General features: G+C 41.1%; 1 protein-coding gene across 2 annotated transcripts in view; it reads right to left on the bottom strand.

Annotated features, from left to right (window-relative positions):
• The window catches only part of ICE2 (interactor of little elongation complex ELL subunit 2), a 161685-nt gene that overhangs the window by 71048 nt on the left and 66932 nt on the right, over nucleotides 1-23705 (bottom strand). For both annotated transcript variants that reach the window (XM_030188449.1, XM_030188450.1), the window contains 2 exons: nucleotides 16659-17595; nucleotides 9702-9877 (listed from right to left, as the gene is read on the bottom strand). In XM_030188449.1, coding sequence (XP_030044309.1) covers nucleotides 9702-9877; nucleotides 16659-17595 — 1113 coding nt within the window. The remainder of the gene's footprint in view (nucleotides 1-9701; nucleotides 9878-16658; nucleotides 17596-23705) is intronic.

Here is a 23705-nt window from a genome sequence, read left to right as displayed (position 1 = left end):
TCATTTAAGTTTTGATTCCATCTTCTTCCTATATAGGGATCCTCTATTCTATGCCTTTTTTGAATCCCATCACTGTTTTTGTTCCTAGTATCTCTACAGGGAAAGCATTTCAGTGCTTTCCCTTTCTATGATGCTGCTTTTAAACTTACCTCGATGCATTTCATTACAAGTCCTCTAGTTCCATAGCTTCCCTATATTGGAAAAGATTTGTTTTCTCAATGGTATATTTTAGAAATTTAAACTTCTGTATCTTATCTCCCTAGAGCATACTATGGGCAGAGTTGCAAAGTACTTACATATATAAAATATGCGAGTACATGCATAGAATATATACACAGATTTTCATCTTCTTTGAAGCAGCTGTAAATCTGCATGTTACTGGAGCTGCTTTTTGGATAGCTATTTTATAAAGGCACATATAAGAGCACATAGGCGCCAAAAATAGATAATGTTTTGGACTTTCAACATAGGTGCCCTGCTATAAAATTATCTCAAACTTTTATACATTAAGCAGGAAGAGTATCAGACCTGAATATTTCCTTCTCAATAGCTCTTTTTAGCACTCGTCCTTCCCTACACCCCTTCCCATGCACTCCTCTCCATGGATAAATCCTTCTTAGCTGTTCTCTTCTCCACTACTACCAACTCCAGACTTCGCGCCTTCTGTCTCGCTGCACCCTACGCCTGGAATAAACTTCCTGAGCCCGTACGTCTTGCCCCATCCTTGGCCACCTTTAAATCTAGACTGAAAGCCCACCTCTTTAACATTGCTTTTGACTCGTAACCACTTGTCACCACTCGCCTCCACCTACCCTCCTCTCTTCCTTCCCGTTCACATTAATTGATTTGATTTGCTTACTTTATTTATTTTTTGTCTATTAGATTGTAAGCTCTTTGAGCAGGGACTGTCTTTCTTCTATGTTTGTGCAGCGCTGCGTACGCCTTGTAGCGCTATAGAAATGCTAAATAGTAGTAGTAAGTTTAAAAAAAAATAAAATAAAAAACTAAACTAAAGGGCCTCATGTAAAAAGACTGGAAGCAGTGCAAAGAAAAGCTACAAAAATGGTATGGGATTTGCATTGCAAACCATACAAGGAGAGACTTGCTGACCCGAACATGTATACCTTAGAGGAAAGGAGAAACAGGGGTGACATGATACAGACGTTCAAATATTTGAAAGGTATTAATCTGCAAACGAACCTTTTCCAGAGACGGGAAGGTGGTAGAACTAGAGGACATGAATTGAGGTTGAAGGGGGGGCAGACTCAGGACTAATGTCAGGAAGTATTTTTTCAAGGAGAGGGTGGTGGATATGTGGAATGCTCTTCCACGGGAGATGGTGGAGATGAAAACGGTAATGGAATTCAAACATGCGTGGGATAAACACAAAGGAATCCTGTTTAGAAGGAATGGTTCCGTGGAATCTTAGCGGAAATTGGGTGGCGATGCTGGTAATTGGGAAACAAAATGTGAGCTGGGCAGACTTCTACGGTCTATGCCCTGATTGTGACTGTATAAACAGGGATGGGTTGGCGTGTAAATTTTAAGGGGTTTCGACGTTAGCTTCAGAACTTAGTAAAAGAACAGTGCTGGGCAGACTTCTACAGTCTGTGCCCTGAGAAAGGCAAAGACAAATCAAACTCGGGCATACATATAATGTATCACATACCATGTAAATGAGTTTACCTTGTTGGGCAGACTGGATGGACCGTACAGGTATTTATCTGCCGTTGTTTACTATGTTCTTTTCTAACAAACCTACAGGGAGGGTCATTTTCAAAGCGTTTTCAATGGGTAAGGTGAAAATTTGTTCTTACTTGATAATTTCCTTTCCTTGAGTCCTGCTAGACTAGTCCAAACTAGTGGCTTGTGCCCCCCCCCCCCCCCCCCCCCAACCAGCAGATGCAACCACAGAACAGAGTTTGTGACATCACTAAAACTGTAAGGATTGTACAGTCCTGAAACTCTCCAGTGTGCGGTTACCAAAGCTGATGAGACTATCTTGGGTAACCACAAACGCAATAACCATAATATACACAAAAATAATCCCCCTAGGATCAGGAATATACTCCAAGTACTGACCAAAAGGGGACTAACAAACTTGCAAGAGTTCTGTTCCCCAGCTAGGAAAATTAGGAATAAAGTGGTATCCTGTTCCAAACAACTGTAGCTTTGCTTGCAAACAACTGGTAATGGGAGAGACTTGTACTGGTCCAGACATTATTTTACACTAGTCTAAAAATGTTCTTCCAGTTATTCACAGTTAATTGGCTATGTATTACTAGTATATGTCAAATTCTAACTCGTTCTCCCTCCATCGCTTTAGAAACCTACTTTAATATTCGAGTCATTATTTATAACAGGTTTAAAGTTAAAGCAGGAACCCAAAACACACAATATGACAAATTCAATTATTGTAATCAACTAAATCATACACACATCAATCAAATAACATCTGACTCAAAGACACCCTACTCAAAAACAAAACATAACTCTTTCTCAACAAGAAAACATCTCATAAATGTTAAATGCAACACTCATATTTCACTCTTATTTACACCAGTCCCAACTGGATATGTTAATACCAGATCTATAATAAACAAAACACAGATAATCAGAGAATGGCTAGAAGAAAAATAATTAGACCTCCTATTGATTACTGAAACCTGGTTACAAGTGCAAGACGATCCAATATTGAATGACCTATGTCCCCCAAGTTACAAAATTCTTCACCAAGCTAGAAAAGGGAAAAAAAGGAGGAGGCATTGCCATAATATATAAATCCTTTTTCAAAGTAGAACTGATATCTCATATTAACTCCCCTACTCTCGAAACAATTGCTTGCAAAATCATCAGTGACACTCTATCTGATCCTATCTGCATCATCCTTTTTTACCGCCCACCAGGGAGGTGGCAATCAACAGAAAACATCTTCACTGAATTTGTATATAACATATGCACTAAATTTGATAATGTCCTACTACACAGTAACATAGTAGATGACGGCAGAAAAAGACCTGCACGGTCCATCCAGTCTGCCCAACAAGATAACTCATATTTGCTGCTTTTTGTGTATACCCTACTTTGATTTGTACCTGTGCTCTTCAGGGCACAGACCGTATAAGTCTGCCCAGCACTATCCCCGCCTCCCAACCACCTGCCCCTCCTCCCAACCACCGGCTCTGGCACAGACCGTATAAGTCTGCCCAGCACTATCCTCACCTCCCAACCATCAGCCCTGCCTCCCAACCACCGGCTCTGGTACAGATCGTATAAGTCTGTCCAGCACTATCCCCGCCTCCCAACCACCAGTCCCGCTGCCCACCACCGGCTCTGGCACAGACCGTACAAGTCTGTCCAGCACTATCCCTACCTCCCAACCACCAGCCCCGCCTCCCGATCCTGACTAAGCTCCTGAGGATCCATTCCTTCGGCACAGGATTCCTTTATGCTTATCCTACGCATGTTTGAATTCCGTTACCGTTTTCATTTCCACCACCTCCCACGGGAGGGCATTCCAAGCATCCACTAATCTCTCCGTGAAAAAATACTTCCTGATATTTTTCTTGAGTCTGCCCCCCTTCAATCTCATTTCATGTCCTCTCGTTCTACCACCTTCCCATCTCCGGAAAAGGTTCGTTTGTGGATTAATACCTTTCAAATATTTGAACGTCTGTATCATATCACCCCTGTTTCTCCTTTCCTCCAGAGTATACATGTTTAGTTCAGCAAGTCTCTCCTCATACGTCTTGTAACGCAAATCCCATACCATTCTCGTAGCTTTTCTTTGCACCGCTTCAATTCTTTTTACATCCTTAACAAGATACGGCCTCCAAAACTGAACACAATACTCCAGGTGGGGCCTCACCAACAACTTATACAGGGGCATCAACACCCCCTTTCTTCTGCTGGTCACACCTCTCTCTATACAGCCTAACAACCTTCTAGCTATGGCCACCGCCTTGTCACACTGTTTCGTCGCCTTCAAATCCTCAGATACTATCACCCCAAGATCCCTTTCTCCGCCCGTACCTATCAGACTCTCCCCGCCTAACACATACGTCTCCCGTGGATTTCTATTCCCTAAGTGCATCACTTTGCATTTCTTCGCATTGAATTTTAATTGCCAAACCTTAGACCATTCTTCTAGCTTCCTCAGATCTTTTTTCATGTTTTCCACTCCCTCCGTGGTGTCCACTCTGTTACAGGGGACATCAATTTACACCTAGATAATCAGAATGACAATAATACAAAAAATGTACTTGAGTTTTTAAACTACTGGCAACTCACAAAACCATTCAGCCATACCTCTCACAATAAAGGTCACTTACTTGACATACTAGCCTATAAATTTGCAAACAACAACAACTTTCATCTAAGTAACCATACTTGGACTCAAACTCCCTGGTCAGATCACAGTAAACTTGAGTTTTCCCTCTATTGGAGGGTAAATGCAAAAATCAATGAAAAATAAAAGTACTATGATTCCTCACAAAACTAGAGGCAAAATAAATACCACAACATTCTGGTCAAACACCTTGAATAATCCTGCTCTTCCTCCAGCAAACAATAACAACTTCATGATTAAATGGGATGACCTATGCAAAAATGTATTAAATAACATAGCTCCCGTCAAATCTACATCCAAAACAACCCAGAAAATGTCACCTTGGCTTAACCAATCTATCCTTCTTTTGAAAAGAAAATGTAGAAAACCGGAAAGAAAATGAGCTAAAGACAAAAACAAATTAACTAGGAAAATTGCCATCAAAACATATAAAAATGAGATAAAAATTGCAAAAGCTCAATACTATAGCAAAATAATCGTTGGTAATTTCCTTAATACTAGTAAACTTTTCAATCTGATAAAAAGCCTATTATCCACAAAAGAAATAACCACAACCACAGAGTCTCCACCAACAGCACAGCAACTGGTTACATTTTTTCGAACAAAAAATAGTTAAAATCATAGAAGGAGTCCTCAAATTAAAAGTCAACCATCAAGATATTTACGAAAAACAGTCAGACACACATACAGGAATTGCCACCAACAGAATCTGGTCTTCCTTCCAACTACCAACCCCTGACACAGTAAAACATTACCTCCTAAAATATTCAAACTCACAATGCATACTAGATCCTTGTCCTAGTTACCTTATGAAGGAAGCTCCAAATATATTCATCAATCTGCTTCAGCAGCATATCTCCTTCCTACTATTCCATAACACTTTCCCTGATACGTTCTATTATCCTAACATCAACAGCAAAAAAACAATTCAATCACCATAACTGATGTAACAAACTACAGACCAGTAGCCTCCATTCCTTTGATGATAAAGGTGATGGAAGGAATAGTAGCAGAACAAACTATGGATAGCCTTTCACATTTCTCCCTACTACACAAATCACAATCAGGTTTCAGACCGAGACTGTCCTTACTTACCCTAGTATCAAATCTCAGAAAAGAAATTAGCATAGGGTCAAAGATCTTAATAATGCAGTTCGATATGTCTAGCACATTCGATGTGGTAGATCATATTATCTTACTAAACATACTAGACAACTTTGGTATATGTGGCACAGTCCACAAATGGTTTCAAGGATTCCTGAAATCAAGATCTTACAAAAGTGAAAATGAAAGGAATCTTATTCTCTCCTTGTCACCGGACTGTGGCATCCCTCAGGGTTCTCCATTATCGCCTATTCTGTTTACTGAAATGATGTCACCAATAGGCAACAGACTAGAAACAGCAGGATTCAAAACATTCATATATGCTGACGATGTTACCATACACACAGGGCTTTTTTTGAGGGGGTATTTGGGGGTACTGAGTACCGGCACCTTTTCCATTGTCTGCTAAAATTGACCCATGGAATCCAAGTTTTAATGATAGAGCTCAGGTTCTACACACCAATTCTGTCTGGTCATTGATTGTGTGACTGGTTGCAGGGGGCCTGGCTATTATGGGGTGGGTCCTTCAGTGATCACCCCACTCTTGAAGGGTGGCCTAGCATTTGAGTACCAGCACCTTTTTTGCTAGAAAAAATTCACTGCATATACATAACCTTCAAAAAGAACATTAAAGACATCTTACAAAAGGCAAAACTTGGCTTAAAGTTGATGGACACCTGGGCCTCAGAATCCAAAATAATGCTAAATAAAGAAAAAACTAAACTCATGGTCATTACCAACCTATTTGACTAAAACGACTACAACAATTTCACAATTGACAACACCTCATTCCCCACTGACAATAATCTGAAAATTCTAGGTATAATTATAGACAAACATTTAACATTTGATAATCAAGTTTCCTCAGTAATCACAAAATCTTGCAGGCCTCTTTGGAAACTAAAAAGGATCAGACCCTATTTCTCATCCCATTTTGATTATTGTATTGCCATAAATGCTGGCTGTAAGGAGTACAAGTTGAAAAAACTCCAAACAGCTCAAAACACTGCAGCCAGGTTCATATATAAAATCTCTCATTTTGAAAGTGCCCATCCCCTTTATTAATCAAATTACACTGGCTTCCCATCAAAGTGAGAATCACCTTCAAATTATGTACCTTTATCTTTCAAATACTAAATGGCAGAGCTCCAGACTATATGGTATCATTAATAAATTTACCTCAAAGAAACAGTAAATATGAGGCAAGAAACTCTCTCAGACTACACCTCCCAAATTGCAAAAAAGTGATCTGCAAAACAGTCCACTCTGCAGACTTCACTTACCTAGGAACCAAATGGTGGCACTCCTTACCACCCAAAATAAGAAATATACAGGAATATAATAGATTCCGCAAAATCCTCAAATCATTCCTATTCAAACAACCACCATATCTGAAACAATTAATTATTTACTTGAATTGGTTATTACTCTATTTACCATTAGCTTTCTCTTTGCTTCATATACAATTTCTCATTCATAATAGAATATTAAACATCCATAGCTATCCCAGTATGTTTATGATATTGTATTGTAAAATTGGATTCTTACAACAAATTACTTTCTTATGCATTATTCTCTCTTATGTATGCTATACTGTTTATTGTAAACCACACTGAACTCAAAATGAAAATCTTTGCTTCAGTTCTTCAAAAGTGAGTAGAGATCCATCTTCTTTGAGGAAATGTTCCAAGGTGCTTAAACCTAGATCTTTCCAACGTCTAAATGCTACATTGTCAAAACCCAGCAAGAATTGTACATTTCCCATCTGTGAGAGTAATAAACTATTATTAGGGTCTTGTCCCCATAGCAGGAGCAACTCTCGCCACACCTTCCACAAAGGTTTGAGCAACAGACTGGATCGAGCCCTCGAGGGAAGCAACACAATCTTAGCATGCAATAAGACTATAGGGCACAAAGGTTGAAAATATTCCCATTCCATATGAATATCCATATATTTACTCGGAGTGGCCAGTCATGCAAGTGTCTCATCAAACATGCTTGATTGTATAATTTTATATTGGGATCCCCAAACCCCCTTGCCTCCATTCACCCAACAAGAAATTCCAACGGAGCTTGGTATTTTTACCAGTCCAAAAAAATGTAGGAACCAGTTTCTATAAGAGTTTTATGTCCTGCCGAAGAAGCTTTATAGTCTGCATCACGTAAAGCCAGTGGGGAAATATGACCATACGATATAATTGGATTCTTCCTGTTAGCGAGAGTGGCAAGTGTTGCCATAAAGCTAATTTTGTTTAGTCTCCTGTATCAGTTTATCCATATTCAATTGGTATATTTGAGCTGTGCCCATTTAAGTGGAAATTTCCCTCCCCAAGGATTCCTCAATTTATCCGAACTCGCCAGGACTTCTGACTTATCCAGATTAAGTTTAAAGCCTGCAAAACCTCCGCACTCTTGAAAACTAAGAGAATGGAAAGGGATCGATGGGGCTCCTGGAGATAGACAATAAGTCATCCGCAAATGCTGCAATCTTAAAGTGGCTCTCTCCCATTTGCAATCCTAGTATTTTTGGATCGTCTTGTATTTCTCGAATCAGCGGATCCAAAGTGAGTACAAATAAAAGTGGTGATAATGGGCATCCCTGTCTCGTACCTCTCTCAACCTCAAATGACTCAGAGATAATATTATTAGCCCTGCCTCGAGCTTGTGGATGGTTGTAAAAAAAAAAAAAAAAAAAGAAAGCCTGAACTGCCTGTGCAAACCTACCCTCTATCCCATATCTTCTTAAGACCCGATATGGAGGAATCCCCACACCACCCTGTCAAATGACTTTTCTGCGTCAAAACTAATGAGAAGTGAGGGGGTTCCACCTACTTTTGCTCTTCTATCGCCATCAAGATTCTTCATAAATTTTTCAAATTACTCCGACCTCTAATGAATCCCACCTGAGACTCTGCGAGCAAATTTGGTAGCACTGAAGCCAGACATGCAGCCAGCACTTAAGCAAACAACTTCGCTTCAAAATTGAGAAGGGAATTGGGCCTGTAAGATCCCAGCTGGTCTGGACTCCACCCAGGTTTCAACAAAACTATTATCTATGGCAGTGTACCATGATCTATGTGGGCATTAAAGGCCTTTGCTAAAACTGGCGCTATGTGCTCCCGGAGCAGTTTGTAAAATTCTCCTCTAAACCTATCAGGGCCTGGTACTTTATTTAATGAACTCTGGGTTATTGCCCAATCCACCTCCTCCACCTGGATTTTTTTCATTGCGTCTAAGTGGGAAGTAGAGATTTGTGGTAGGTCCAAACTGGATAAATAAATATCACTATTCATATGAGATGTCCCGTCATCTGAGTATAATTCGGTGAAAAAGATTACTAATACCCTCATCTGATGTACACATCTCTCCCTTAGAGACTCTAAGGGCTAAAATCTTTGTGGGTCCCCTAGAACGCCTCACCAGTCGTGCTAGCATCTTCCCTCTTTTATTTGCATGCTTATATAAACAATATTTATAGTATTCCAGAGACTTTTTTTGTGGCTTGGTGGATAAAGAAGTTTAAGGCCTGTTTGGCTTCTATCAGTAATTCCTTATTTTGGGTGATGGGATATTTTGCATATATTTCATGAAAATGAGTGACGTTGGTCTCTAGCTTTAACAACTCCCTATTATGAACTTTTTTTTGAAAGCTAGAATAGCTAGAATATGTTTGTGCAGCGCTGCGTATGCCTTGTAGCGCTATAGAAATGCTAAATAGTAGTAGTTGCTAAATAGTAGTAGTAGTAGGATAATATCTCACCACGTAAAAACGCTTACCTCAGCTTAATAGAAAGACTCCATGCTGTCTCTGACTCATGCTGTAATGCTGTGCAAGAGACACTATCCCCCCGTTTACTAAGCGACATGGCAATGCCCACATATCCCATTCAAAGCGAATGGGCTGTGTCAGCATTACCGCACCGACAGCTGCTAGCGCGGCTTAGTAAACAGGAGGTAATGAGAGCTGTTTGATATTGCTGTTTTATTCTGTTACTGAAATAACCTCATGTTTGACACTGGGATTTGCTGAATCTTTGTTCTCCTGATGCATCCTGAGGGTGAAATGTGGCGACATCTTACAAGGACTCTTATCTGTGGTAATACTGTCTCAGAGACACACATAAAACAATGCAACAGTTACATGAAAATATGTTTGCCTATACTCAATGTTTATTAAAATTATTCAGTAAAAGCATGAAGCCATCAGTTTCCCACAACTCTAAAGTAGTACCAGGAAATAAAATCTTACTTTTCGAAAACCTTTTTTGCAACTTCGTGGCTTTGTTTCTGCTTTGTGCACAGAACTGCGGATCAGCAACAGCATATCATCTAAGCTGAATAACTTGTACACAAGATTTCCCTCTTCAGGTGCTGTGTACTCTGATTCATCCTCATTAAGAAACTGAAGTTCACTTGAAAGAAAACCTGAAAATAAAAGATAATGAAAAATTGTTTTGTTTAAGAAATCTGTAGTGAGAGCTCCCCTCCCTCACACCAGGAGGGGAGAAGAACTGGAACTCAGTTAAGTTATAGAAAAAAATAAATTAAAAACTGAGTTTAGCATGTAACATGTAGGGGGGGGAGGGGGAGAAAATGAAAAAACATTGATGTTTATGGGAACGTTGGTGGACTGTTGTTCTTGCTTTATGACACTTTGTATGTCTATTCATAATGGATTGTACTGTCATTATTGTCAATAAAATAGATTTAAACATAAAAAAATAAAACATCTCTCTTTAACAGTTAAAAAAAAACAAAAAAAAACCCCTGAGTTTAGCAATCCCCTTAAACTACTCGGGATGAAATCAATTGCTAAAGTTGCCTCTGCCTAGTATTGGCCCTGTGTAGTAAAAGCATCATTGTCAAAAGTCATCCTTTAGGGTATAAAGAATAATTTCTAGAACTACAATACATAATTGCTTTTATTTATTTATTCATTTCTTCAACTTAACACCTTATGAGACTGGAAGACTGGGCATCCAAATGGCAGATGAAATTTAATAAGAGCAAGTACAAAGGAAGGGAAGATGAACCCAAACTATAACTACATGATGGAAGGCTCCATATTGAGTCACCATGTAGGAAAATAATTTAGGTGTTCTCACTTATACATTGAAATCCTTTGTTCAGTGTGCAGTGGTAGCCAACAAAGCAAACTGTATGCCAAAAATAATTAGGAATGGAATGGAGAATAAAATAGACAATATTATGACTTTGTATTGGCCCATGGTGTGACTCCACCTCGAATACTGTCTGTAGTTCTGGTCACATCTCAAAAAAGATATAGGGGAATTGGAAAAAGTAAAGAGAAGGGTGACCAAAATGATAAAAAGGATGGAATGACTCCTCTATGAGGAAAGCCAAAGAGGCTAGGGTTCTTCACTTTGAAGAAGAGACAAGTAAGAGGAGATATGATAGAAATCTATTTAAAAAAAAAAAAAAGAGAGTGGAATGGAACAGGTAGACATTAACTGCTTGTTGACACTTTCCGAAAGAACAATGATTAGGGGACATGCAATGAAGTTATTAAAAGTACATTTAGAAAAATCAGAGAAAATATGTCCTTATGCAACACGTAATTAAGCTCTGGAAGTCACTGCAGGGAATGTGGTACAATCAGTTACTATAGCAGGTTTCAAAAAAGATTTGGACAAATTCCTAAAAGAAAAGCACATAAGCCATTATTAAAATGCTTATTCCTCGGAATATTAGCAAACAATCTATTTTACTCTTTTCAGGATTGCCAGGTACTTGTGACATGGATTGGTCAGTGTTGGAAACAGGATACTGGGAGAGGGGTCGAAATATATGGCCAGAAAAAGGGGGTGGGGAAGGTGTTCACGGCTGTGCAGTCAGGCAGGCGAACCAGGTCTCCTGCTACAGTCTACTACTACTATTACTATTTAACATTTCTAAAGCGCTACCAGGGTTGCGCAGCGCTGTACAATTAACAAAGAAGGACAGTCCCTGCTCAAAGGAGCTTACAATCTAAAGGACAAAAAGTGCAGTCAATCAAGATTGAGGCAGTCTAGATTTCCTGGATAGAGGTACAATGGTTAGCTGCCGAAAGAGACATTGAAGAGGTGGGCTTTGAGCAAGGATTTGAAGATGGGTAGGGAGGGGGCTTGGCATATGGGCTCAGGGAGTTTATTCCAAGCATAGGGTGAGGCGAGGCAGAAAGAGCGGAGTCTGGAGTTGGCAGTGGTGACGGGTACTGAGAGGAGGGATTTGTCCTGTGAGCGGAGATTACGGGTAGGAGCGTAAGGGGAGATGAGGGTAGAGAGGTAGTGAGAGGCTACAGATTGAGTGCATTTGTAGGTTAGTAGGAGAAGCTTGAACTGTATGCAGTACCCGATCGGAAGTCAGTGAAGTGACTTGAGGAGAGGGGTGATATGAGCATATCGGTCTAGGTGGAAGATAAGACGTGCAGCAGAGTTCTGAACGGAATGAAGGGGAGATAGATGGTTAAGTGGGAGGCCAGTGAGTAGGTTGCAGTAGTCAAGGCGAGAGGTAATGAGAGAGTGGATGAGAGTTCGGGTGCTGTGCTCAGAGAGGAAACGCCGAATTTTGCTGATGTTATAGAGAAAGATGCGACAGGTCTTGGCTGTCTGCTGGATATGGGCAGAGAAGGAGAGGGAGGAGTCGAAGATGACTCCGAGGTTGCAGGCAGATGAGACGGGGAGGATGAGGGTGTTATCGACTGAAATAGAGACAGTGGAGGGAGAGAAGTGGGTTTGGGTGGAAAGACAATGAGCTTGGTCTTGGCCATGTTCAGTTTCAGGTGGCGGTTGGACATCCAGGCAGCAATGTCGGATAAGCAGGCCAATACTTTGGCCTGGTTTTCTGCAGTGATGTCTGGTGTGCAGAGATAAAGCTGGGAGTCGTCAGCATAAAGATGATATTGGAAACATGAGATGAGATCAGCGAGCCCAGGGAAGAGGTGTAGATTGAAAAAAGAAGGGGTCCAAGGACAGATCCCTGAAGAACTCCAACAGAGAGTGGGATGGGGGTGGAGGAAGATCCATGAGAATGTACTCTGAAGGTACGGTGGGAGAGATAAGAGGAGAACCAGGAGAGGACAGAGCCCTGGAACCCAAATGAGGATAGTGTAGCAAGAAGTAAATTATGATTGACAGGGTCAAAAGTGGCGGATAGGTCGAGGAGGATGAGGATGGAGTAGTGACCTTTGGATTTGGCAAGGAACAGGTCACTACAGACTTTAGTGAGTGCCGTTTCTGTCGAGTGTAGAGGGCGAAAACCGGATTGAAGCGGATCGAGGATGGCATGAGAGGAGAGAAAATCAAGGCAGCGGTTGTGAACGGCGCATTCAAGTATCTTGGAGAGGAAGGGTAGGAGGGAGATGAGGCGGTAGTTGGAAGGGCAGGTAGGGTCTAGTGATGGTTTTTTGAGGAGTGGTGTGACTACAGCATGCTTGAAGGAGTCAGGGACAGTTGCAGTGGAGAGAGAGAGAGGTTGAGGATATGACAGATGGGGGGGGGGGGGGTGACAGTAGGAGAGATGGTGTTTAGTAAGTTAGTGGGGATAGGATCAGAGGAACAGGTGGTGCATTTCGAGGAGGAAAGAAGGTGGGCGGTTTCCTCCTCGGTGACATCAGGAAAAGAGGAGGAGGAGGCCTGGGTTGGTTGGTTGAGGGAGTGGGTTAAAGGGTGAAGAGGAAGAGGTGGCTTGGTAGTGAATTTGAGGTTGATCTTCTGCACCTTGTCGCGGAAGTAGTCAGCCAGTGATTGAGGAGAGAGGGGGGGGGGGGGGGGGGGAGCAGAGGGCACTTTCAGGAAGGAGTTAAGGGTGGCGAAGAGACGAGGGTTGGAGCCGAGAGAATTAGTCAATTGGGTGTAATAGTCCTGTTTGGCAAGGAAAAGGGAGGACTGGAAGGAGGATAGCATGAATTTGTAATGAATGAAGTCGCTATGGGTGCGAGATTTCCTCCAGAGGTGTTCAGCAGATCGGGCGCAGGAGCAAAGGTATAGGTGATAGGTTGATTCCCTTAAGTCTAAAATACAGACTATGGAAAGTTTAGACGTAGCCTCAATTAAGGAAAAAATGTTTTTGCAAGACGTTTAGAATATTTGGAGATTCAATCTAAAAGACATAATTTGAGACTCTAATATCCCAGTCTCCATTATTACATGCGATGGCATGTTTAAGAAATATATGGTGGAAGTTTTAAAAATGTCCTCTGATGTTTTACCACCTATCACCAGGGCTCAGTATATTCCAAACTCTGGGATTCCCAAAGGTTTGGCCACTCAACCCAGAGGTGAAGGGGATTTGAACTTAAACTCCAAAGAAGATTTGAGAAAAGCTGTTATTACTCAAAAGGACTACACTGGTGGTGACTTTTGCCTTTGAACCTGACCGTAATTCTGTATTCAAGCTTTACTTTCGATATATGTTTATGGTTTCAAAAATAAGGGTGTTTCCTGATTTGGCAAGAGGAACACAGGCAAGGTGTAAAGCCTTTTTGGCCCTGCAACCCAGGGTATAGGCCCTTGGTGACAGTTATGCATTACGTTTTCTTTGTAATTGTATAATATTGATTGAGGGTAAACAGTTTCAATTTTTTGAGCCCAGACAACTAGAAGAATTCTTGAATGCCAGAGAAGAAGTGTATGTTAAAATGTAGTTCTTGTGTTCACTGTCATTAGGTGGCTGATGTAAACAGGTGAAAGGGACGTATCTGCTATAAGTAATTATTATTTTTTTTAAATTTCTTTTATTTTGGATACTTCTTATTGTGGACAAAAAAAATAGAATTTATCCTTGAATTATTATTACGTTCCTGTATTTTTCTGTTTCTATTATATCTCGATATTGTGATACTATTTGGATATTGTATATTATTTTGAAAAACTATAAATAAAAATAATAATTAAAAAAGGAGTAGGAATCAATTCTTCAATTTCCTGTTACTTATTCCTTTCAGCAGAAATACTTGTGAGAAAATATCTTAAAGAAGTTTTAGTATTCCCTAAGGCTGATGAGACCAATTGCTGTCAAGTTAAAGCCGACTGTGACCATATGGATGAACTTTCTCCACAATGTCCTATCTTCTATTTGTGTGCAGAAGCTTTTTAATGGAGCATTCACTGTTGTTGCTATTGTGTAAATCCATCTTATTGCTGTCTTCCATGCCCTTTTTTTTTCTTCAACCTTTCTTAGCACAAATTTTGGCCAACATATAAAATGGGCAAAATATAACAGTTTCAGTCTAGTTATATGAACTTCTAGTGAAACTTTGGGTTTTATTTGGTCAAGGACCCATCTGTTTGATTTCTTGGCTCTTCATGGTATTCGTAACCGTCGTCTCAAACACCACAATTCAAATGCCTTAATGCTCTCTTTCCTGCTTTTTCATGGTCCAGTTTTTGTTTTCTGTGTAATAAAAAAACCTTGTCTGTATAATTTGAATATTTCTTGGTAATGAAACATCACATGACTCGAAATTCTTCTCCAAACTCTTCATTACAGTTCTACTAAGTGCTATCCGGTGGCATACCTCTTGACTAATAGAGCCTTTGTTGTTGACAGTTTCTTGGGGGGGGGGGGGGGGGGGGGGGGGTTATCAATTGTCTACAACTTCAGTGTGTTCACCATCAATTCTGAAGTTTTATTTGCTCCTGCTTTCATCACTTTTGTCTTCTTTAAATTCAGTTTTAGTCCCATTTTTTTTGGGACAAACTGAACATGTAAACTGCTTTGACTGTACCACAGAAAGGCAGTGTATCTGATATATTATCCTTACTTTGGGGCTCATTTTCAAAGTACTTGGACTCACAAAGTTCCATAGGTTACTGTGCAACTTTGTAAGTCTAAGTACTTTGAAAATATGCCTCCAAGTGTCTTATCTTTATGAATAAGGACCTCTAAATCTATCAATGTTGTGTCATCAGCACATTGTAGGTTGTTGATATTCCTTCCTCCAGTTCTGAAACCTATTTTATTATCATCCTGCTTCTCTCATTGTACGTTCTACATATAAGTTGAACAAATAGGGAGAGAGAATGCAGTCTTGTCAAACTCCTTTGCCAATTGTGAACCAGCTTGTTTCATCATGTTCTGTCTTGATTGTAGCTTCTTGTCCCATGTACAAATTCCGCATTAAAGCAATCAGACGTTCAGGTATACCCATTGTCCTTAGGACTCTCCACATGGTCAACACAATCAAAGGCATTACAAGTCAATAAAAACACAAACGTCCTTATGATACTTCCTGTTTGGATGGGGTAGCGAGTAGCAGTGAGCTACTCTTTCTTTGTATTAGGGTTAACCTAGTGGAGGGTTGCAGTTGCAGTAGTGGCAACAGCAAAGGAACTCAATGGTACGAACTGGAGATACCGCATATAGTGGTGGTGGGTCAGGTGGCAAAGGGAAGGAGCAACGCAGGACATGGGTGGGATAGGAAAGGGGAGAAGATGGACAACAGAAGGGTAGGGAAGAGGAGATGCTAGAGTCTTGAATGGGGGAGTAGGGAAAGGAAGAGAGAATGCTGAATATAGAGGGACAGGGAAGGAGCAAAGCTGGAACCCTTGCGGGGCAGGAGAAAGAGAAAAGGAGATGCTGGACATATGGGGGTAGAGAAGGAAAGATGCTGACCTATGGAGAGGTAGGGCCTTCAGCTACCCCTGAGGAAGGTGCACACAGCTAAATGTTTGTCTAAGACATCCCATGCAGTGTCCCAATTTAGAGCAGGACATTGCCTTCTATGCCATGACTTTTCTTTGTCCTCAGGAGTATCCCATGTGCTACATAGTAAAGTCTCACTGATGAGCAACAGAATCCAACTGGTAATCACTGATTAGATCAGAAAACATTTAAAATTTTCCATTTATTGATCAGTGAATCAGTGTGTCTATTAAAACAGCATCTCCCATGTGTCCAAGACCACATCAAGAACACCTCAGACTGGTCAGAATAGCTTCCTCTTAAGTATGTAGCTAACACGGAAGACAAGGAAGAAGTAAAATATCAAAAACAAAGAGACAAGTAAGAAAACTTAAAACTGAATTAAAATAATGTATGCCACATGCTATACGAGTTCTACAAGCAGAGGAAGAGGTAACAGAGTTCTTCCCATAGCATGTTTTGGAAATTGTGTGAGCTGGAGTCTGGTTGTCCTAAAATGGACAAACAAATGTGAGGATTGTGATCTAAAAGCAGAAATTTTTTTTTACACAATTTAACTTACACTTTTGTGCTCCTGATATCTGTGAAGCCCAGTCTGTTCCGGGAAAACTTGAAGTGCTTCCTGCAACAGTATGACCAGGATCTGAAGGTAAGGTTACAGACGGCTTCATCAAGAGCTGTGCAGCTGGGCTGTGAGCAAGATTAGTACTTTTATCAATACTTGCTACTGACTGTTCCTGAACTTTCTTGATACTTGGCTTTAAGAGTTGCGCTTGCATTTTTAAAATGTCCCCGACAGGATCAAATTCTTTACTTAATCTTTTTGAAGGATTTTTAACTCTACCTTTTCTCTGTTCTGGACTCAGGCAAGTAGGAGCCTGTATTCTATGTGGAATCTGTATTGGGGAAAGTGATCTAGGAGTGTACCTCACAGAACTAGAAGGAGAACATAATTTATCTGTCTCAAAAGAATCATGTTTTTTAGATGTAGTATCGATCACTAATCTTTCATCATCTGTATCACTGCTGAAAGAAGGCATCTTCTGATGAGGCTTCTGGCTGTGTGTTGCTTGCTTAGAGCTATCAGTCTTCATGGAATCATCTGTCTCACTTTCAACACGGTCACCTTCTGTAATGTCAGCTGATTCCAAGCCTTTGAACAATAAGGTAGCCTTTGAATCAGACAATGCAGTAGTACCACTAGAGAGAGGAGTAGCTCTGCTCTGCTCCAGAATTTCATAACATGTTTGAAGTTCTTTCTTTTTAGTGTCCTCTGCTTCAGTGCCTACAACAGATGACAGCTGCTTCTCCATTCTTAACTTTTCTGAAAGAATGTTATTCAGATTTTGCCGTATCTCAGCAGTAGCTTCAATATTCAACCTCCTTGAGGAATCAGATATTGTTCCAAAAGTTTCCAGTTCAGTGACATCATCTTCAAAATCCATATCATTGTTCACTGCATTCTCACTCTCTCTGAACTTTCTGCTGTCATCAAAGAACTTAAAGAAACAAACAGAAAGATAAAGTGAAAATAAGTGGTGGTAAATCAAAGTTTAAAATATACACAATATTAGATAGTGCCCTAGTTTGCTTATAGTGCTGCAGATTCATTCATTTTTTCAGAGCATTTGATATAGTGCCATTAACTAAGCTTCATGGGGTTTACAAGACCCAAAACTGAAACAGAACAAAGACTACAGTGAATAGTATGAAAGACTAATACAGGACAAACAAGAACACAGTAGGACAAAGTGGGTGATGGCTGAGTAGAAAGACAAAGAAGGGCAGGGAAATGGAGTAGCACAATGAAATATGTCCAAAAGATTAAATTAAATACCATCAGGAAAGGAGACACAGGGAAAGAATGGAAGGGCAGAAAGAAGAGAAAAAATAAAAAGAAGAAAGGAAACCAAAAAGGACCCCAGAAAGAAAAAGAACACGTTTCACTGGAATAAAGGAAGTCTAAGAGAAAACTCTGGAAAAAAATATTTTTAATAAGACCTTGAATTTCCTGACTGAAAGTTCAGAACAAAGGTCAGAAGGCATTCAGTTTCACAGGGTTGGAGCCAGACATCAAGACGAATCATAGTGGCAGAGGGCACAGACAAAAGATTGTCCAAGGAACGCAAAGCATAACTGGGAGTGTAAGGTATAGCGTAGATAAGATCAGTGTGAAGAGCCTTATGAGCCAATGGAAGAATTTTATACTGTATCTGAGCAGTAACCAGAAGCCAATGTTGACATGAAAGAAGCGGTGTAACGATCAAATTTCTTTGCCCTGTAAATCATCTTAACTGCAGTGCTCTGAACAAGTTGAAGGCTGTGGGTCAAGTACAGAGGGCACCCTGCCAGAAATGAGCTACATCAGAGGATACCCACAATAAATATTCATGAAAGAGATCTGCATGAACTGCCTACACGACATGCAAAACGCTCTCATGAATATTCATTATGGGTATCCTGAAAACCTGACTGGGAACCACTGTCTTAAGGGCTCTGTAATCAAGGAGGGATTTCAAAGATCTGATTTTCCAAAGATTGCAGAATGATTTTTTCACAACTTGTGAAATGTGAGAAAAAAAAGATAAGGATGTATCAAAGAGAACCCCCCAAAGACTTGACCATTTTCCTAAATAGTAGGAAGAGTAGAAGGGATGGCTAACTGAGAAAAAGAAGATGAATTATTCCACGGAAACCAAATTGCTTCAGATTTTAACAAATTCAATACCAGCTTGTGTTGCATAATCCAAAAAGTAATTAAGATTAATAGAGAGAGGGTACTCTGAAAAGGAGTATCCCAGGAGTTATGGATAATTAGAATCTGAATGTCATCAGCGTAAACAAACTAATCCTGCAATCCTGGATTAGTGCAGCGAGGGGAGCTATAAACATACATTACATAATCATTGGGGCAAGAACAGATCCTCAAGGGATGTTTCAGGAAAGTGGAGTAAATGAAGAAACATTGTCACAAACCACTTGAAAAGAACAAGAAGAGAGATGAGAACAAAACCAACTGAGTACTACCCTATGCTTGTCAATTTTCTTAAAATGAAGAAGCAAAAGATGATGATTAACCACGTCAAAGGCTGAACATAGGTCTAAATATATCAAGACAGACAACTTTCTTAAAATATAAACGACAAGCTACATTCATTAAACATGTCCAAAAGGGCAGACGCTATACTGTGGCCCATGCCAAAGCCCTATTGTCAGGAATGGAATTGATTTGAATCCAAAATTCAGTTATCTGCTGAAATACCACTTTTTCTGACAGCTTTCCAAACAGGCCAAATTGGAAATAGATTGAAAATTCCCAGGAATTAGAAATATCAAAGCCAATTTTTTTTCTTTTAAACAAGGGTTTAAAACGTGAAATAAGGTCTTATTTGCTAATTTTCTTTCCTTTAGGCCTTCCAGACCAATTCACATACTGTTGTTAAGGTTATGTACTCCTACCAGCGGATGGAGACTGAGAACACTTGAGTTTTTAACTGTATAAAATCCCTCTGCAGTTGCCAAGCAGCCAGTATTGTTATTAAAAAGCAGAAAAAACAAAGGATTGAAAATCCTTCAAAAACACGCCAGACTCAAGCATGCAAGCGAAGTGGACATCTTCTGCGATTGCAACATAGTCCCCTTCACAGCAGATGCAGAAGTCTCCTCTGTAGCCGCACTCTCTCAAGAGCAAGGCTGTAAGAGAGAATGGAGACAGGTCCAGCATTCGGACTGGTCCCTGAACCAACAGCTCTCCTAGCCCGTGCAAGAGCAATGGATCACACACACTGTCAGACTGACCAGGTCTCCACACCAATCTGGGGCCAATCTGGATCATGTGTTTTTGACACCTAGCCTTTTCTTTTAGAATCGGCTTCTCCCTCTGGTGCTGGCACACAGTCAGTGCATCTTGTGTTTTTGACACCTAGCCTTCTCTTTTAGTGTCGGCTTCTCCCTCTGGTGCTGGCACACTGTCAGTGCATCTTGTGTTCTTGACAACTGTTTGTTTTCCCCCACGGTGGCTCTGAGGTTCTCCCGTCTCTGCACTAGCATTTTTCTTTCCTTCAAAGCCGCTTTCTCCTGATGCTGGGAAACTGTTTGTCCATCATGGGTTCTTGTCATCGGGTTTCTCGCCCACTTTGTTTTTCTTTTCAGCATTCTCCTGCCTGTGCTTTTCTAGCACCTCCACGTTTTTTGGCATTGTGCTGAAGGTTTATGCTTCCCAGTATGTCATCTCTCAGTTTTCATTTATTTCATACTAGCATCTATACGTTGGTGCCGGTGCTTAAAATCGCTTATACATTTTTCTGGATGTACCTTTTAGTCTATGGCATTGCACCTACTTTACATTATCATTACAAATTTATATCATCATTACAATATCATGTAATAGAGCTTAATATGTGAGTAGAGGTGCTTTATCTCTCCACTCTCATCTCTCCCTACATTCCTCCCCGGGAACTCTGTTCACTGGGTAAATCTCTCTTATCTGCACCCTCCTCCTCCACTGCTAACTCCAGACTCTGTTCCTTTTATCTTGCTGCACCATATGCTTGGAATAGAATTCCTGAGCCGGTACGTCAAGTTCCATCTCTGGCAGTCTTCAAATCTAAGCTAAAAGCCTACCTTTTTGATGCAGCTTTTAACTCCTAAGCCTTATTCACTTATTCAGAACCCTTATTTTATCATCTTTGATATTCCCTTATCTCTTGTTTGTCGTTTGCCCTAATTAGATTGTAAGCTCTGTCAAGCAGGGACTAAGCTCTGTCGAGCAGGGACTGTCTCTTCATGTTCAAGTGTACAGTGCTGCGTACGTCTAGTAGCGCTTTAGAAATGATAAGTAGTAGTACTTTACTGATCATGCTGTTTTATTTTGATCATGTTATTACTATATTTTAAAGTGGTTACTACTGCCCTATGGTGCCTGCATGCATATAATTTTGATATCTTTATTGAGATTCCTCTAATTTGCAATTATAATTATGTGTATCATCATTATTACTATTATATATATATATTTTTTGTTACATTTGTACCCTGCGCTTTCCCACTCATGGCAGGCTCAATGCGGCTTACATATACATTTGTACCTGGGGCAATGGAGGGTTAAGTGACTTGCCCAGAGTCACAAGGAGCTGCCTGTGCCTGAAGTGGGAATCAAACTCAGTTCCCCAGGACCAGAGTCCACCACCCTAATCACTAGGCCACTCCTCCACATCTATACAACTGTTTTTATGTTATAATTTTATGAATTAATGTTTGTGTTCTTACATTAAATTTTATATTCTTAGACCCCTGAGGAAGGCTTGTTGTCGAAACACAGACTGTGTTGGGTCCTAATAAACTTGTTTTGAAGCTCTTACTATCCTGTTTGGGCTGGTCATTTGGATTTGGTTTTAGTTCCGCCCTTTGACTGCTTTGCTTGCGTTTCTGAGGAAGACGTGGACCCCCCCCCCTTCTTCCTGCATCTGAGAGATCCAACAGATAAGCCTCCAGCCAAGTCAGTAGTGCAGCGGCCTCTCTTGCCACCTGTGTGCTCTTAGTGCTGCCCTGTTTATGTAGGAGACTACTGCTGCAGTGTCAAGTACTCGCACCAACTTTCTTCTGATTACTGGAAGGAAAGACTCCAGGGCAAGACGAATCACTCGAGTGAACCATATCCCTAAGATCCTGATTCTTGGGGAAGGTCTTAGGCAGTCTACAGATCCCTTTGACCAAAGGGTCCACCTTCTTCCCCTCAGAAGAACTAGCCTGAGAGGTCTCCTCCTCCTCTAAGTTTAGCAAGATGAATCATCCGAGTGATTCATATCCCTAAGATCCTGACTCTTGAGGAAGGTCTAACCAAAGGGTCCACCTTTTTCCCCTCAGAAGAACTAGCCTGGGGGGGTCTCTTCCTCCTCAAAGTTTAGAACAGAGCTATCAATTCATCCAGTTCATCACAATGAAAAATCCTGACTATAAAGGGGTCCTCCCCCAGAGGAAAAGGATCCTCCCCAGTCCCCTGTATGGGAAACTCATCCTCCTCTGCACCATTGAGGTCCTCCCCTTAGATACCAACAAGGCCAAGTCCTTCAGTTCCTCGACCCAGTCCACCCTGGCCCTCTTTGCAGCCAAAAGCAATTGGTTAGGCAGAGGCCATTCATACCCTAAACATAGCCCAGACAAACTCTGGAGGGAAGCCATACTCCCCTACAGCAGCAGAGGAAATCCCAGGGACAGTTTCATTAACTAAATGTGATGGGTGATCAGCAGCACACGATGCATCAGCAATGGCGGCAGTTCTTGCCAAATTCGCTCCTGCAAAAGAAAAGAACCTCAGCTGCTCTGGATGGAAAACTCTACCCGTGCCATCAGAAGGAGACATAACTGAAGGATCAGGATCACCACATAATGTTCAAGTCGCTCCAGACCCCTCAACTCCCTTGTGCCCACAAGCCGTACACCAACTGAGCTTCTCTGAGCTCATGTCCGCGCTAAGTCGAGAACCTGAGGGACCTCAAGAGAAGCTGTTCCCTCACAGACAGAGCTCAAACTGTGGAGGAATGAACAGTCAGCTGGCTCATTGCACTTCAGCTCCAAGTTGGGGATTAGAAACACAGGAAGCTACTCAGCACTGACTTAATTTTTTTTCTTGTATTACCGGTGTCAGCAGCTGACAAGAAAAAGGCACTCAAGATTCCAGAGGACAGTACTGGAGCTGAAGCACATGGTCCTCTTAAATGGAGCAAGATAGGGTGAGGGGCCTGGCTACCCTGGGGTAACTGTGGCCCAGAAGGACCAACACCCCGCAGCTAGCAGACCGAAATAAGAAGGTACAGCCCGGTAAGGTATTTTCAGACTCACCGCCATTGATATATTTCCTACTTTTTCTTTTAAAACAAACCAGAAATAAAATCATCAAGAAAGCCCCAAAGTACCAACTAAACCCTACAGGGCCTACCAGACTCAGACTGCACATCCACCATCTGCAGGAGACTGAGAACTATACTGGTTGCTTGGCAACTGCACAGGGATTTTACACAGTTCAAAACTCAAGTTTTCAAAGTCTCCAACTGTTGACAGGTGTGCATAACCCTAACATCAGTATCTGGACCTGTCTGGATATGCCAAAAGTGTAACAAGGGTTTAAATCATGGAATGCTTCCACTACTGAGGAATCAGCCCTTGAATCAGGATGGAATTTATTAGCTCCAGGAATATAGGGGATAGGGAAGACACAGTCGTATAATAGCCACACTGGGGCTCCACCTAAAAGAAGGCCAGAGGGCCTGAAAGACTTAACCAACTGTCATCTACTAGAAGCAGAATCTGCTGAAATGGGTGGAGGAGTAAGAGGCATGGGGAATAATGAGTGGTCTCTCTCACAACAGGAACCTGAAGACTAGTTTATCTAAGAGGAAATGAGCATACGAATCAGGGTCAAATTTTGGGATGGACCCCACTCAATCTTTGTGGGAACACAGGTCTTCCACAATGGAAGGGGCTGGGGCACATGGGAAAATAGCTGTTGTCATTGCAGTGACCCCTGCTGGCACTCAAAAGTAACATTACGAGTTAGTCTTGAGGGAGACTTCCCTTTAGCACTCAGCCAATGAAGAAACTTGTGTTAACC

This window comes from Microcaecilia unicolor, chromosome 1 (assembly GCF_901765095.1).
Source record: "Microcaecilia unicolor chromosome 1, aMicUni1.1, whole genome shotgun sequence".
Classification (NCBI taxonomy): Eukaryota; Metazoa; Chordata; class Amphibia; order Gymnophiona; family Siphonopidae; genus Microcaecilia; species Microcaecilia unicolor.
The sequence above is the reverse complement of the archived record's forward strand: the minus strand, read 5'-3'. Positions and strand labels throughout refer to the sequence as shown.